Source organism: Ailuropoda melanoleuca, chromosome X (assembly GCF_002007445.2).
Source record: "Ailuropoda melanoleuca isolate Jingjing chromosome X, ASM200744v2, whole genome shotgun sequence".
NCBI lineage: Eukaryota > Metazoa > Chordata > Mammalia > Carnivora > Ursidae > Ailuropoda > Ailuropoda melanoleuca.
In genome coordinates this window covers 109,368,872-109,384,978 of record NC_048238.1, presented here as the reverse complement: position 1 = coordinate 109,384,978, position 16,107 = coordinate 109,368,872, and the positions used below count along the sequence as shown (strand labels likewise).

The 16,107-nt window shown below is 38.9% G+C and overlaps 1 protein-coding gene across 1 annotated transcript in view; it reads right to left on the bottom strand.

Annotated features, from left to right (window-relative positions):
- PASD1 (PAS domain containing repressor 1) overlaps positions 1-16,107 on the bottom strand; it is a 98,016-nt gene that overhangs the window by 59,917 nt on the left and 21,992 nt on the right. The window contains exon 2 of the mRNA XM_034649061.1: positions 1,593-1,648. Coding sequence (XP_034504952.1) covers positions 1,593-1,620 — 28 coding nt within the window. The 5' untranslated portion in view covers positions 1,621-1,648. The remainder of the gene's footprint in view (positions 1-1,592; positions 1,649-16,107) is intronic.

Sequence of the window (16,107 nt, the reverse complement as noted above, 5' to 3'; positions counted from 1 at the left end):
AAACAAACTTATGAATAGACAGAAACTAAGTATCGGTGAATTAGAACATGCTTCAGGAGATCCTCTATTCATTAATCCCTCCCAAAGATGTTTGAAGTAAAGGGAAAGACCCAGCTGTCCCACCCACAACCAATTTTCAATATGACTAATCAAAAAGCTATAAGGATGGGTTGGGGTGCCGAGATCAAACCTTCCTTCTTCTGTGAAGGGGCAGTAGTACCCTGCGATGTTTTAGATCTGTCTCCTTTAGTAGGATAACCATGAGCTTGAAGCATGGCACGAAGTTCTGTGAAGAAGGTATTGAACCGGTCCTTCTTAGTATTTTCAGATACTTTAGGTACATCCCTAAGTGACAAAAAACAACAAGGGTTGTTAATGGTAAGGGTAAGTCTAGGAATTCAGACGATGAAACAATGGATGGAGAAGAAATAAGAAGAGAGAAAGGGAGTTATTAATGCCAACATTTGAGCAAAAATCCAGACCCTTGATCATTCAAAGGACAACAATAACTGTCAATATTAAAATGAGGAAATGAAAAAAAAATAAAATGAGGAAATGAAAGCCAATCGTATCTCCCTTAGACTGTGAGGCCCTCGAAGGTAGGGACCACATCTATCTCAGTGTCTTCCATAGCAAATCCCAGCACAGTGTCTGGCACAATAACCTAAGAATTATATAAAATAAATTAAATCCAAATTAACTTGAATTTAATGGTGGATCTTTGTTCCACCATATATTCTTACCTGCTTTTACAAGAGTACTTCTGACTAAAGAAAATTCATTCTAAATGATACATAATTACTCAAGAGGCTCTTGCAAAGCCATTGCTCCATCTCAGAGAGAAGGCTGAACAATAAAATGCTAATTGAGATATTGTTTTTTTTCTTTAAAAAACAGATCATACTGAAAAATTTGGACAAAAACTTTTTGATCAGTGCACTGGAATTTTTTTTTCAACTAACATCTTTTTTTATTTAAATTTAATTTAATTAACATACAGTGTGTTATTAGTTTCAAGGGTAGAATTTAGTGATTCATCAGTTGCATATAACACCCAGTGCTCATTACATCACGTGCCCTCCTTAATGCTCATCACCCAGTTACCCCATCCCCCCACCCACCTCCCCTCTAGCAATCCTCAGATTGTTTCCCAGAGTTAAGGGTTTCTCATGGTTTGTCTCCCTCTCTGATTTTTTCCCATTCAGGAATGTACTTTGGATGCTCGAATTGGAAAAATAAGATAATTTATCTTTTCAAACATATATGAATTTAAGCTCTAGGCAAACCATGGCTCCAAAACAGGCTTCTAAACCTACCAGGGAGTGTAAAGCACTTATTTAGTGTCAGCTCTGGGCAGCCACTGTGTAAGTCACGGAAGACACAGTTTGATGAGGGAGGCTTTCAGGTACATAGGTAATGCACTAAGTATTATAATAGAGTTGGGGCTAGGGGTTATCAAAAACTCACTGGAGAGACCAAATTTCCCTGAGTCAGGCTTCCCCAAGGAAATAGGATTTTGCAAGACGTGAAACAGGAACAGAAGACAGGGGAGAGGGCTTTGAGAGAAATATCAGTCAGTTATGAATTCATACCTCTTCTCTTTTTCTCTGTCAGCCTCATCCATTATTCAGTGATATAACAAAGAATTCTGAAATCAAAGTGGAACAACATTTTACTAAGAAATCAGTCTATGATGAATCACAATAAAGCAATAAGACTAATCAAAATTCTCAATTGCATAGCAACTTTCCCTTAAGGAATGCCTACTTCTTTTAAAGATAGAATTTCATTAAGTACCAATAACCCTCTCATACGTTATGTAGATGTTGAAGACTTGTTTTGTTGTCTGATCCCCAACGAATGTTAGTCACAACAGCATTACAAATGAATATATTTGAAAAAGTTACAAAAACATTCTGTGAAGTTACACAACTTAATACAAAAGTATCTGTAGGTTTAACTCCATACCCTTAAAATTCCTTTAACTTCCACTAACTTAAAGAACACTTAAAGAAAAAAGACAGATGTGAGTTAAAAGCTTCATATCTAGGGGCGCCTGGGTGGTGCAGTAGTTGGGCGTCTGCCTTCGGCTCAGGGCGTGATCCCGGCGTTATGGGATCGAGCCCCACATCAGGCTCCTCCCCTGGGAGCCTGCTTCTTCCTCTTCCACTCCCCCTGCTTGTGTTCCCTCTCTCGCTGGCTGCCTATCTCTGTCAAGTAAATAAATGAAATCTTAAAAAAAAAAGCTTCATATCTACACACAATACCATGCCACAATAAACAAAATTTGCATTTATCGCTGCTATCACAGAAATCCTGCGCATTTTAAAAATGGCCCTAAAATCAACAAAGTCCTCTGCTTTGAATTGTAAAATGAGACTCACACATCACCTCAAGATCAAAGCCTCAAGGTAGGAGTCAATGACGTTCAAATACACATCTGTTAAATAAGAAGCAGCAGCTAAAACATAACAAACATGCTTTAAAAGCTCTCAAGAAAGTAAGGGAAAGCTTAGGGGTACAACACTGAGAAGATGCTGAAGACCTAAGCTGGTTAGTACACCAACCTGTGCTGTTGTGAGGACAGGGAAACATGGTTATTCAACAAAGGACCTCAGGTATTAGGGCCCTTTTCGGTGACAAAGCATGCAAGCAAAGCCCTGAAACTAAAACCCACCACCTCCTCCCTGCATATAGGCAAGTCTCCCAGAGGCTATGGTTTCATTTAAAAAGCCCTCCTGACACAATGGAAGAAAACAAGAAAGTTTGACTATCTCACCACGTTCTCTGGGTAGGAAAAAAGGGTACTGTTAGACTGAATAAGGTTCTAGGAAATACAAAGACAAAGCCATTCTGGAGAGATACTCTCTAAAGACAAGTTCCACAGAATTTCCACAGATAAGGCATTGCTGAAGACGAGCTCTCCATCCAGAATTAGAAAATATGTAAGGAAACAATCCACCATATACTAGAATTAGGACATACACACACCATCCCCTCCCCCAGCAGTATGAGACCTTCAAGAACTTGCAATAATTAGAAGATCTGAAAGCCATTATAAAATAATTGTGTTTGGATATATGAAAAACAAAACAGATGGAACTGAAAATATGAGAAAAGCCAGGTAGACATTAAAAAGACCAAAAGTGAAATTCGATAAATAAAAACATATTCAATGGAATTAATTTCAAAAAGCATGTATTAAGAAAAACCAGATGAGGGGCACCTGGGTGGCTTAGTCAGTTGAACGTAAGACTTGCTTTTGGCTCAGGTCCTGATCTCAAAGGTCATGGGGTCAGGCTCCCTGCTCAGCGGGGAGTCTGCTTCTCCCTCTCCCTCTGTCTGCTGCTCCCCCTGCTTGTGCTTTCTCTCTCTGTGTGAAACAAATAAATAAAATCTTTAAAAAAATAAAATAAAATAAATTTTTAAAAAGAAAAACCAGATGATAAAATTAGTAAATGGAATACAGATATGAAGAAATTTACCATATTGCCTTTACAGAGAGATACTAAAGTGGGAAATATGAAACAAGAGATTATGAAACATGCATGACAGAATGAGAAAGCCTAATATAGTTCTAATAGGAGTTCCAGATGAAGAGAATAGCAAGAATTAGAGAAAGGTGTACAAAAATAATGGCTAAAATTTTCCCAGAATAGAAAATGTGACCCAATCTGGATAAATTAAAATAAAATCACACTTAGAAACATCATAGTGAAATTTAGAGCATGAAACACAGATAGGCCATTCTAGGCCATAAAACAGATCAACAAGTACCAAAGAAACATATGCTCTGGTCCTAATGCCATTTAATTAGAAATCAAGAACAGAAAGATAACATGAAACCCTGTAGATCTGAATATTTAAAACAATAGCAACAACAAAAACAAAATTTCCTAAATAGCTCTGAAAATAAGAAAACATTTAGAACTGAAGGACTGTAAAAATATTACATATCAAAACCTATAAAATGCAATTAAAGCAACACCAAGGAATTTAGACCCTTAAATACTCATGAGAAAAAAATAAAAATAAATGAGCTAAGCAGTCAACAAAACAAATTGTAAAAATAAAAGTAAAGCCAAATAAAGGAGATGCAAGGAAATAATAATGATAGGATAAAAAAACAACATGATAAAAAAGACATAATAGAACAGGTCGAAAAATCTGTTTCTTAAAAAAAAACAATAAAATAAAATATTATTATACCAGATCAATCAAGAAATAAAGGAGAAGACACATTCTGGAATGGAAAGTGCATACATATGAATTTGAGATGGTGAAAAGTATGATCAGCTCTATGACCATAAATTTGAAAACAGAGATGAAATGATGTATTTCCTAGAAAAAAATGTATTTTTCCTATTAAACATATTTAATAATACAAAGAAAATTGGAAAAAAAATCATATAAATGTAAAGAAATTAATGCAATAATTTAAAATCTATCCACAAAAAAGCAATCTATGGGGTGCCTGGGTGGCTCAGTCATTAAGCGTCTGCCTTCAGCTCAGGGCGTTATCCCGGCGTTCTGGGATCGAGCCCCACATCAGGCTCCTCCGCTGGGAATCTGCTTCTTCCTCTCCCACTCCCCCTGCTTGTGTTCCCTCTCTCGCTGACTGTGTCTCTCTCTGTCAAATAAATAAAATCTTAAAAAAAAAGCAATCTAACCTAATCTAAACAAAACAATCCCAAGGCATTCACAGACTGACACTTCCAAACATTAGAATAATAGTATTTCATATTTCATGCAAATTATTCCAGGAAATAGAGAAGTCACTCACCCAACTCATTTTATAATCCTAGTATATTCTTTATACCAAACGAGATAAAGGAAGCAACACAAGGGAAAATTTTATAAGCTAATTTTATTCATGATCCAGATGCAAAACCCTACATAAAATTATCAAACTCAAACCAAGAGAGTATTTTATTTTTTTTTTATTTTTTTTTTTTAAAGATTTTATTTATTTATTTAACAGAGACAGAAACAGCCAGCGAAAGAGGGAACACAAGCAGGGGGAGTGGGAGAGGAAGAAGCAGGCTCATAGTGGAGGAGCCTGATGTGGGGCTCGATCCCACAACGCCGGGATCACGCCCTGAGCCGAAGGCAGACGCTTAACCGCTGTGCCACCCAGGCGCCCCCAAGAGAGTATTTTAAAATGTGGGCTAATTCTAGAAATACTAAGATAATTTCACATTCGAAAAAATATAATCCAATGTATCAGGCAAAAAGAAAAAAAAGAATGTGATCATCTCAGTAGATGCAGACAGTGCATTTGATATCATTCAAAACACGTGTAGAATTTTTTAAAAAATATTTTTAACAGACTAGATAGACAGGAGCTTCCTAACCTGATAAAGGGAAACAACCAAACGCATGCAAAGATCATACTTAAAGGTAGAAAATTAAAGGAATTTTTTAGATTCAGGAAAAAAATAAGACTGTCTACTAAAGCATTTCATATACAGTGCTAATGGTACTAACCAATGCATTAAGATAAGAAAAAGAAGTAATATCAGTAACTCTTGGAAAGGAAAAATAAACGTCTTCATTCATGAACACTATGATTATCTATCTAGAGAATCCAAGAGATTATGTAATTTACTAAAAAAATAAAATAGTTCAGCAAGATTGCTATATATCAGATTAATATATAAAAGTTCATTTTATTCCTTTGTACCAGCAACCACAATTAGAAAATATTTTTTTGAAGATACAATAGAAACAGAAATTTATAGGGACTACTGCTTATGGCCATGGAACAGCCCTCCTGCCATGAACAACTAAGAGACTGGACAAATTAAGAGGAAATATCTATTTGGAAACATTGGACAGTAGGCAGCACATGCCTGTGATCCCTGAGATAAGAGCAAAAATGAAATGAACCCTACAATAATCCCAGCTTTCTACCTAAAGGTACTTTCAAACCATGGTTCATGAAGCAGAATCCCAAGGAGAGTACAGTGGTCTCACTGAGATTAGGAGAGAGAAATAAGAGTTCAGGAAAGCCAAGGAGGATGGAATTTGTGAAGCAGAATACCAGAAAGAAAAAAAACTATGGCAAAACAAACTCCAGAAATCTGACTACAGAATCCCTTGAACCTTTGGCTGAATACTTAACCTGTGCCTGTTCAAGGTGACACTCTACAAGACCAATCAAAGAACAACTACCAGGGAAAGAACAAATCCAGTAAATTCAAAACTAAACAATCACAGCTTACGCATGGTTGGAAGATAGATCTGAGTTTCATCCAGCGGAGTGGAGAAAAAAGACTGGGAAAATGCACAGAGCCTCACTGTGGGATAAAATCAGGCAATGTAAAATCTATGTAACTAGATTCCCAGAAAGGGGAGGCAATATAATTTGAATAATGGCCATCTTTTTCCATACTGGATGAAAAATATAAACTCATTTATTCAAGAAGCTCAATGAATCCAAGAAAATAAACACAACAGAAAACTCAGCAAGGCATATAATAAACAAACTGCTGAAAACCAATTATAAAAAGAAAATCTTAAAAGCAAACAGAAACAAAAAAACACATTTCAAACAAAAGAAAAAAGAATGACCTCTGTCTGACTTCTTATCAAACAACCCAAGCCAAAAGAAAATGAAACATCTTTAAAGTGCTGGGGGGTGGGGCTGGAATCAAACTAGAATTCTATATCTGGCAAAAATATACCCTTCAAAGAAGTTGAGGATAGAGACAACTTCAGATGAACAAAATCTGAAAGAAGTCAAGGCCAGTACACTAGCACTACCAGAAACGTTAAAGGAAGTACTTCAGGTAAAAGGAAAACGATACCAGACGGAAACTCAGATTTACATAAAGACATGAAAAGCTCTGCCAATAATACATGTGTAGATAAATATAAAATAATTTTTTTCATCTTTATGTCCAAGAAAACTGAAATAAAAACAAAGGGTTATAGGGTTTATAATATGTGTAGAAGTCAAACCTATGACAATAACAATGCAAATGACAGGAGGATGGACAATAACAATGTACTGTCATCAGGCTCTTACATGAAGTGGCACAATAGGAGTCCACAGCACACAGTAATAAGTTAACTGCCTAGAGCAACAAATAAAACACACATGTGATACAAATTATAAATCAAAAGAGATAAAGTGGCATACTAATTAAATACTCATTTAATCCGAAAGAAAAAAAGGAAGGCAAAGATAACAGAGATCAAATGGGACAAACAGAAAACATGTAGCAAGATGGTAGACTTAAATTTAATCATATTAATAATTACATTAACTGTCAATGGACACAAATGTAAAGTCTGGAACTGCTAAAACTGGATAGAAAAGTAAGGCCTAGGGGCACTTGGGTGGCTCAGTTGGTTAAGCATCTGCCTTTGGCTCAGGTCATGATCCCAGGGTTCTGGGATTGAGCCCCATGTGGGGCTTCCTGCTCAGCAGGAAGCCAGCTTCTTCCTCTGCCTCTGCCCCTACCCCCCTGTGCTCATGCTCTCTCTCTCTCAAACAAATAAATAAAATCTTAAAAAAACAAAACAAAACAGGGATGCTTGCGTGGCTCAGTCAGTTAAGCATCTGCTTTCAGCGTGATCCCACAGTTCTGGGATCTAGCCCCGCGTCAGGCTCCCTGTTCATGGGAAGCCTGCTTCTCCTTCTCCTCCCCATTCATGCTCTCTCTTTCTATTTCTCTCTCTCTCAAATAAATGAATAAAATCTTTAAAAAAAAGAAAAAGAAAAGTAAGGCCAAACTGTCCTTGAATGATGTGAAGGGTTAGGGCATTGACCCCCCCCCCACATAGTTGAAAATGCACATTTAACTTTTGACTCCCCTAAAATTTAACTACTAATAGCCTACTGTTGAGTGGAAGCCTTACTGATAACATAAACAGTTGATTAACACAGATTTTGGATATTATATGTATAATGTACTGCATTCTTACAATAAAGTAAGCTAGAGAGAAGAAAATGTCGTTCAGAAAATCAAAAGGAAGAGAATATACATTTACAGTACTGTCCTGCATTTAAAAAAAAAATCCACAGATAAGTGGACCTGTGCAGTTCAAACCCGTGTTGTTTAAGGGTCAACTATTCAAATGTCTACAAGATACCTTAATTATAAAGACACAGCTAGGTTATAAGTAAAAGAATAGAAATACATATACTATATAATCCTAATGACAAAAAGCTTGAATGGCTAATTAATATCAGACAAAGAAGACTTCAGGTAAGGCATAGTACTAAGGAAAAAGAAGGATGTTTCACAATGATAAAGGAGTCAACCAAGAAAACATAACAATCCTAAATAGGTATGCACCTAATTATGAAGCTTCAAAATGGAGTAAGAACTGAAAGAAGAAATAAACAAACCCACAATAACATTTGGCGAGTTCAATACTTCCCTACCAGTAATCAATAGAGCAAGTAAACAGAAAATAATTAAGGATACTGAAGACTTACTACACTGCCAACAAACTTGGCCCCATGTGTTTACAGAACACACTGCCTAGCAACTACAGAATAGATGTTTTCCATTCTATGTGTAATTTTTATAAAGATTCAAAATATGCTGGACCATAAAACCAGTTTCAGTAAATTTAAAATATTAAAACCATACAGATTATGTTCTCTTATCAAAATAGAATTAAATTAGATATCAATAATAAATAAACAACCAAATATCTGGAAAACCCCTGAACACTTGGAAATTAAATAACATGCTTCTAAATAATTTGTGGGTCAAAGAAGAAACCTTTGAAAAATGTTTAAACACAGGAAATTAGACAACTATAACTGAATGGTTTTGAAAATTATGTTTAATTTTACAAACTTCAGTCATCAGATTGTAATTTATTAAAATTTCACTATACATACTTTTGGTCTTATATATTTCCAAAAAAAGTTATCTCTCTGTAATTACACAAATTACTTATTCATGTTTTATATAAATTTATAGGTTTCTTCATATGGAAAAGAAATTGGTGGTTGCCAGAGGGGAGAGGGTGAGGGGATGGGTAAGGTAGGTGAAGGGGATGAGGAGGTACAAACTTCCAGTTACAAAATGAAGAAGTCACGGCGATGAAAAGTACAGCATACGGAATGTAGTCAATAATACTGTAATAGCCTTGTATGGTGACACCTATTGTGGTGAGCATTTCATAATATAGAAATGTCAAATCCCCATGTTGTGCACCTGAAGTGAATATAACATTGTGTGTCAACTATACTTTAATAATGAAAATATTTTAAAAACTATTAAAACTGAGGGTTTTAGAGGGGAGGAGGGTTGGGGGATGGGCTAGCCAGGTGAAGGGTAAACAGTAGGCGGAATGAACCACAAGAGACTGTGGACTCCGGGAAACAAACTGAGGGTTTTAGAGGGGTGGTGTGTGGGGGGATGGGTTAGGCTGGTGATGGGTATTAAGAGGGCACATATTGCGCAGTGCACTGGGTGTTATATGCAAATAATGAATCATGGAACACTACATCAACAACTAAGGATGTACTGTATGGTGACTAACATATAATAAAAAAAAAAACTATTAGCCTACTTAAAAAAAAAGAAACTATACGGTGCTCAGTAGTTAATCTAACAAAAATGTGCTAAAACATTACATAAAAAATAACGTCTTTATTAAAGCAGACAAAAGAAGATCTAAATAAATGGAAAAATATGCCATATCCCTGGACAGGAAATCCTGATATCATAAATCTATCAGATCCCCCCAATTAATCTACAAATTAATGTAATTCTGGTCAAAACCTGGTAGATTTGTTTAGATTTACTTTTCTATATAACTTCAGAAGCTAATTACAAAATTCCTGCGGAGAGCAATGAGTCAGAAAGATCCACGATAATCTTGAAGAACAACAGTGTAAAAGAATGTGTCCTACTAAACACTGAGGCTTATTATAAAGCTATAGTTCTGTCAATTCATTAAATTCCTAATCTTGAAACATTTACCTGGGGCCACATCTAGGGCCTGTGTGACACACAGAAAACATGAGCCATCATCTCCCAGTAGAAACAGATAAGGACTAAATGACACTAAAGTCTTAATCCTGAATTAGAATCAAAGCGAGCACATCCTGCAGAACTATTTCAGGACTCAGCTAGGCTCATAGTTATTGCACCCTGCAGCTGTAGAGGGGAGAAAAAGCGCTGAGGGGCAACAGAGGAACAAGATCATGACTTTCTTTGGATGCAAACCTAGAGGAGTAGAAACATCAGAATGAAGACAACCGGCATACAGCATTGTAATTCAAGGAATTTACTTACATATCTCAGGGCTGATGATGACCTTTCCAACAAATTTTCCACAATTTCAGACTCATCCACCTTTGCTTGCTCTGGTGGAGGATTTATAAAGTTGAATTTTAATGAAGCTCCATGTGAAATGTCTACACTTGTTGCATTCTTCAATTTGAAATAGAGTAATATTGGTCTACCACTAGGAGTCGAGCTCCCTTTATCCTTCCTCCTGAGATTACATTTCTTATTTCATGGAAAGTCTCTACATTTGCGACATTACCCAGTGGCTTTTCCATGTGTTTTTTAATCAGTGCAGAGGCCACTAAAAAGCATGTTTGTAAAGAATCTGCATTATGAAAAATACTTGTTATAATATAGGTGAAAAAGAAGGTCATAAAATTGTATATGTTATATTAGGCCAATCATGTTAAACATGATACACACAGGAACAAATAAAATCCTGTGTAGAAAACAGGACTAGGGAAAGAAAACATTCAAAAGTGTCTCTGGCTGATGGAACAATATGTGATTAAACATATTTTTTTTAATTTAAACTATTTTGTTTTCCAGAATTGTTTTGCCTTTCTTAAGTTCATTATATGTGTAACATTCGAAATTAAGAAACACCTCTCAAAAATAACACAGAAGCCAGGGTTGAGCAGTGAAGAGTTTGGGCTCCGAATCAACTAGACTGGGGTTCAAAGTCCAAGTCTATCCCTTTCTAGTTGTGTGGTCTTTGTGAGTTCCTTAATCTTTATGAGTCTCAATTACCTGAACTGTGAAGTCTGATTTATAATACCTACATGCCAAAGTTTCTGTGAGAATTAAGTTAAAGGACTTAAAAGTGGTTAGCCCTGTGTCTGGCACATAGTAGCCACCCGATACATTGCAGCTTTAATTAGAGATATTAATATTAGCAGCAGTATACAACCTAAAGGACTGTAAGTAAGAAGCATTCTTCTCAGGGAGGGAATTGAAGGCAAACAACTGGCGATACAGAGGTTTCTTTTTTTTTTCCCAAGATTTTATTTATTTATTTGACAGAGAGAGAGACAGCCAGCGAGAGAGGGAACACAAGCAGGGGGAGTGGGAGAGGAAGAAGCAAGCTCCTAGCGGAGAAGCCTGATGTGGGGCTCGATCCCAGAATGCTGGGATCACTCCCTGAGCCGAAGGCAGATGCTTAATGACTGTGCCACCCAGGCGCCCCAATGATGCCACTTGTGACAAGAATGAGAGAAACCTGAGATCGATCACCATGCAGTGGACCAGCTGGATAAATCTAACATGGCACAAGTAAGTGGCATCTCAGGCCAGAGACTGAGTTGGGCTATCATGCCACCTAATGTATGTCTTCATCATGAATGTGTGGTAGAAAAGCATGGCTCTAGAGTGGTACTAAGCTGCAGAGAAGCAAGATCTTCTCCAGAGCAGCAAACAGCCCACATGTAGGAACAGACAAGGGAGATGATCAGATTGATCTTTGCCTGGAGTTTTCTTGAGCATCAAGGAAGGCAAGAGGCACTAAGAATACTGGCCAGAAAAAGTACTTGAATGTTGGACCTTAATGTAAAGATTGACTAACAAGTTGGAGGCAGGGATAGGGGAGGTTCACCAAGAAAAAGTACAGCAGTCGAGGGGCTGAAATAAATCTGAAGAGAGTAAAAGAGCAGGGCTCCTAAAAGTGCCACGTAAAGAGCAACAGACGAATCAGGGGTTCTAGCATTTTCAGTTGAAAATGTCACCAGTAGCTTCTGGTGATAACCAAATGCAATCATGAAAAATACATTTCATGAAAAGAAAGATACAGCAAGAAAGAGAGCACATCTTCACCCTGCCACATCTGAAGAGGCTGAAGTTAACTAGTTAGGGCTCTGTAACCAAAAAACAACTGCCCTCTCTGTAGGGCTGCCTAATCTCAGGCAGTCCCTGGGGGGCGCAATTAGACAGCTAGCCAGCAGATTTAGTCCTAGCTCAGTGGCAGCCCTCACTGGGCTCCGCCAATCAGTTTGCCCACCGCCCCACCTCCAGCCAATCTGTCAGTCAGCCTGGCCAGACTGACAGACAGAAGGAAACCCTTGCGGCCTTCACGGACCAATAATGGCCAGAAAGTGTTTGGCTCATGTAAACATCATTTAAAATGTTTATATGGAATTCTAAAGAAAACCAGATAGGGTTTGAAGAAAAGCAGAATGTAACAGTGAATCCATCTTGGGCTATTACTCTGGTTATAATATTTATTTATTTTAGAATAAAAACATCAAAGTATTTAAAATGCCTTTGTAGAAGATAATCATGCCTTATATTTGTAGTTATAAAATTTGCTGTGCGTTATCAAAGACCAACTCTCCCTTTATACAGAGAGAGAGATGTACACACACACACACACTTTTTTTTTATAAACAATTGCTCACATAAAGGAAAGTGGTCTTTCAAACCTCAGTATGACTCTGGGGATGTTTTTTTAAGTTTACAGGGGGAAATGCATGATGGCATGCTTCATCAATTTGAATGAAGTCATCATCTCTTACTCATATAAGGTTTATTAAAGATATTCAAACAGTAAGAAAGAATGAAATATTCATAATTCTCATGTAGAACAGTAATGATGTTAAATGTGTATGTCATAAATATTTCAAACAAGCCACGGAATTTTCCAATTTATTTTCAATCAAAACTTTCTTCAAAAATCACATCTTGTAAGACTCTATTTCATCAGTTACTCACCCACCTTAAGGGAACATGATTTTCCAATGGATAAAATTAAGAATGAAAATTAACCTAGACTGGATTAGGTAACATGTGTGCCAAGTACTATGTTGCATAAACCAGGAAAGGGCAAGTGGCAAAGTCATGCCCCAAAAGAGATCCAGAAACAGGATCAGGCTTTCTGATTCTTTTGCATTATCCCCAGAGAATGGCTTTTCTTTTCAGGAACCTGAGTTCTTTCAGCAAGCGCTCACTGCACAGGCATGGGCTTTGGTCTGGGTGAGGTGGTGGAGAAGGCAGGCACCGAAGAAAATGAGGCTATCTGCATAAGAGCACACATACCTCCACGAGTAAAACGTCCACTCTTTCCTAGACCAAAGCTGATGTTCATTTTGTGCACCTTCTGTGGTCCCTTCTGAGGACAGGGTCAGGTGATTTGTGTCCACTGTTGTATTCCCAGCACCCCAAACTGTTCCTGGAAGAAAACCTATGCTGAATAAATGTTTGGTGGATAAATCAGTTAAAGAAAAAGCACTGAGTGCTACCTGGCAAAATGCTGATGAACAGTCAAAGGTTGCTGAACATCTCTCATCCTGCTAATTTTATTCTGTTCCTAAAAGGCAAACAGGCAAAAGAGAAAGAAAAAGAAGAAAGAAAGAAAGAAAGAAAGAAAGAAAGAAAGAAAGAAAGAAAGAAGAAAGAAAGAAAGAAAGAAAGAAAGAAAGAAAGAAAGAAAGAAAGAAAAGCAGGCAAACTCAGATCGATAGAGAAAGTTGGATCTACAAGTACATCTCTTACTGGTTTTGCTCTTTGGGGAATTCTGTATGGCATGTTCTCTTAGTCTGAGGCAATACTAAGAAGCAAAAGGTTTCTTACATCCTTCAACATTCTGGCAGGATATTTGCAGTTTCTATATGGTGGGGTAAAAACTGAACATGTCCCTGAAAGAAAGCAGCAATTCATTAAATTCCTAATCTTAGACATATTCCAATTAAATCTCTGGATCATCTATAAAGTCTTTCCATGGTCCTGCCAGTTCTGAAATTTCAGCAGTTCATTCAATCCCTGTGCCCACTATACCTTAGCAGTGCACAAACTTATGGGAAAAACTGACATCTACATAAATCCGCTGATTCAAGGCAAGGGAATTATCAGTACTGGACTAGAAGCTTCACAGACATCTGAGGTAATTGTGCAATGGATCCAAAAGACCGCGGGCAGTAGATGGAGAGGAGAGGACACCAGAGGCAGAAAACAAAGCCCGAGTAAAGGCACCACAGTGGAACATCATGGTATGGTGACATGAAATCGTCTTCACTGCTGCCTAGCATGTGAACCTGGGCAAGTCACCTGACTTTTCTGAGCCCTAGTTTCCTCACCTGTAAAATGGGAATAATAATAGCACCACTTCACTGGGCTGTTGAGAAGATTCACTGAAAAACAGATAGCAAAGTGTGCTAAGAAACAAAGTAAAATGGTGATTTCCAGGGGCTGAGGGGAGGAGAAACGGGGTGATACTATTTAATGGGTACAGAGTTTCAGTTTGGGACGATGACAAAGTGGAGATGGAGAGTGGTGACGGGGCACAGCAGTGTGAATGTACTTAGTGCCTTTCAGTCGCATGCGTAGAACATGGTTAAAATGGTAAATTTTACGTTTTATGTATTTTACTATCACAGTAAGAAAGGCAAAACAAAACCAAAAATTAAGTGCCAGGCCTGCTTAGCATGCAACACAGTGTGATTGAAATCAGGAATGCTTAGGAAGGTAGGTTGGAGCCAGAAGCAAAGAGCTCTGAATATCAGGCTGAGGAGAAGTGTGAATTTGATGTACCCTAGTGTCACATGGGAACACTCGGAGGTGCTATGACTTGAACTGATATTTTTGTAAAGATGTAATGGATATTGATATTTTACAAAGATCACCCTGGGGGTGGGTTAGATGATTACAAAGAAGATGAGGCTGAAAGAAGGGATGCCAATTAGACTTCTGCTATTTAAAGTGTGGCCCCCAGCCCAGCAGTGTTGGTCTTGCCTGAAAACAAATTCTCAGGCTGTTCCAGACCTCCTGAATCAGAATCCTTGTGCTACAAGACTTCTGGTCATGCCCACACACACTAGCCTTCAGGAAGCATGGGGTTAGAAGACCCAAGGAGCTCAGCACACAGAGGCTGAGGACTTAGAGCGGGACAGCTACAGCGCAGATGGGGCCACAACCACTAACAACCATGGAGCTTACAATGTCACTTACATGCTAGGTTCTGTGTCTTTCAAAGCTGTTTAAACCTCACAACAGCCCCGGGCGACAGGGGCTATTACTCCCACTTCTCACATGGAATATTACTCCCCAGTCATAATAGGAGGGAAACCCTGCCATTTGCAACAACACAGATGGAACCTAAGGGCATTATGCTAAATGAAATAAGATGGAGAAAGACAAACACTGTATGATCTCACTTACATGTGAATCTTAAAAAAAAAAAATTCATAGAAACAGCAGATTGGTGGCTGCTCTGGGTGGGGGATGGGGGTGAAGGATATGGGTACAAACTTCCAGCTGTAAAATAAATAAGCTCTGGAGGTGTACTCTCCAGCGTGGTGACTATAGTTAACAACACTGTACTGTATATTTAAAAGTTGCCGTGAGACCGCGGACCCGCACGCTTGAGACAGCAGACTGAGAACGGGAGCTCCAGGAGCGCGCGCAGGGCGGCTGGCGACTGGCGGGCCACCTGCACGGGGGAGCAGGCGGACTCGCGGACGGCACCCGCGAGACAGCAGACTTAGAACGGGAGCTCCGGGAGCACGCGCAGGGCGGCTGGCAGGCCACCTGCACCGGGGAGCGGGCGGACCGCGGACCCGCACTCTGGAAACAGCAGACTGAGTCCGTGAGCCGGGAGCATGCGCCACCAAGCATCTCAAGGAGCTCCGGAGCTCCGGTGTGCTCACTGGATCGAGGCTGAGACCGGGAGCTCCGGGAGCGTGCGCGGGGTGGCTGGCGGCTGGAGGGCCACCTGCACGGGGGAGCAGGCGGTCTCGCGGTCAGCACCCGCGAGACGCCAGACTGAGACCGGGAGCTCTGGGAAGCCGGCGTGGGGCGGCTGGCGACTGGCGGCTGGCGGGGTTGGAAACACAAAGGACAGAGACGTGCCGGCCCTGGA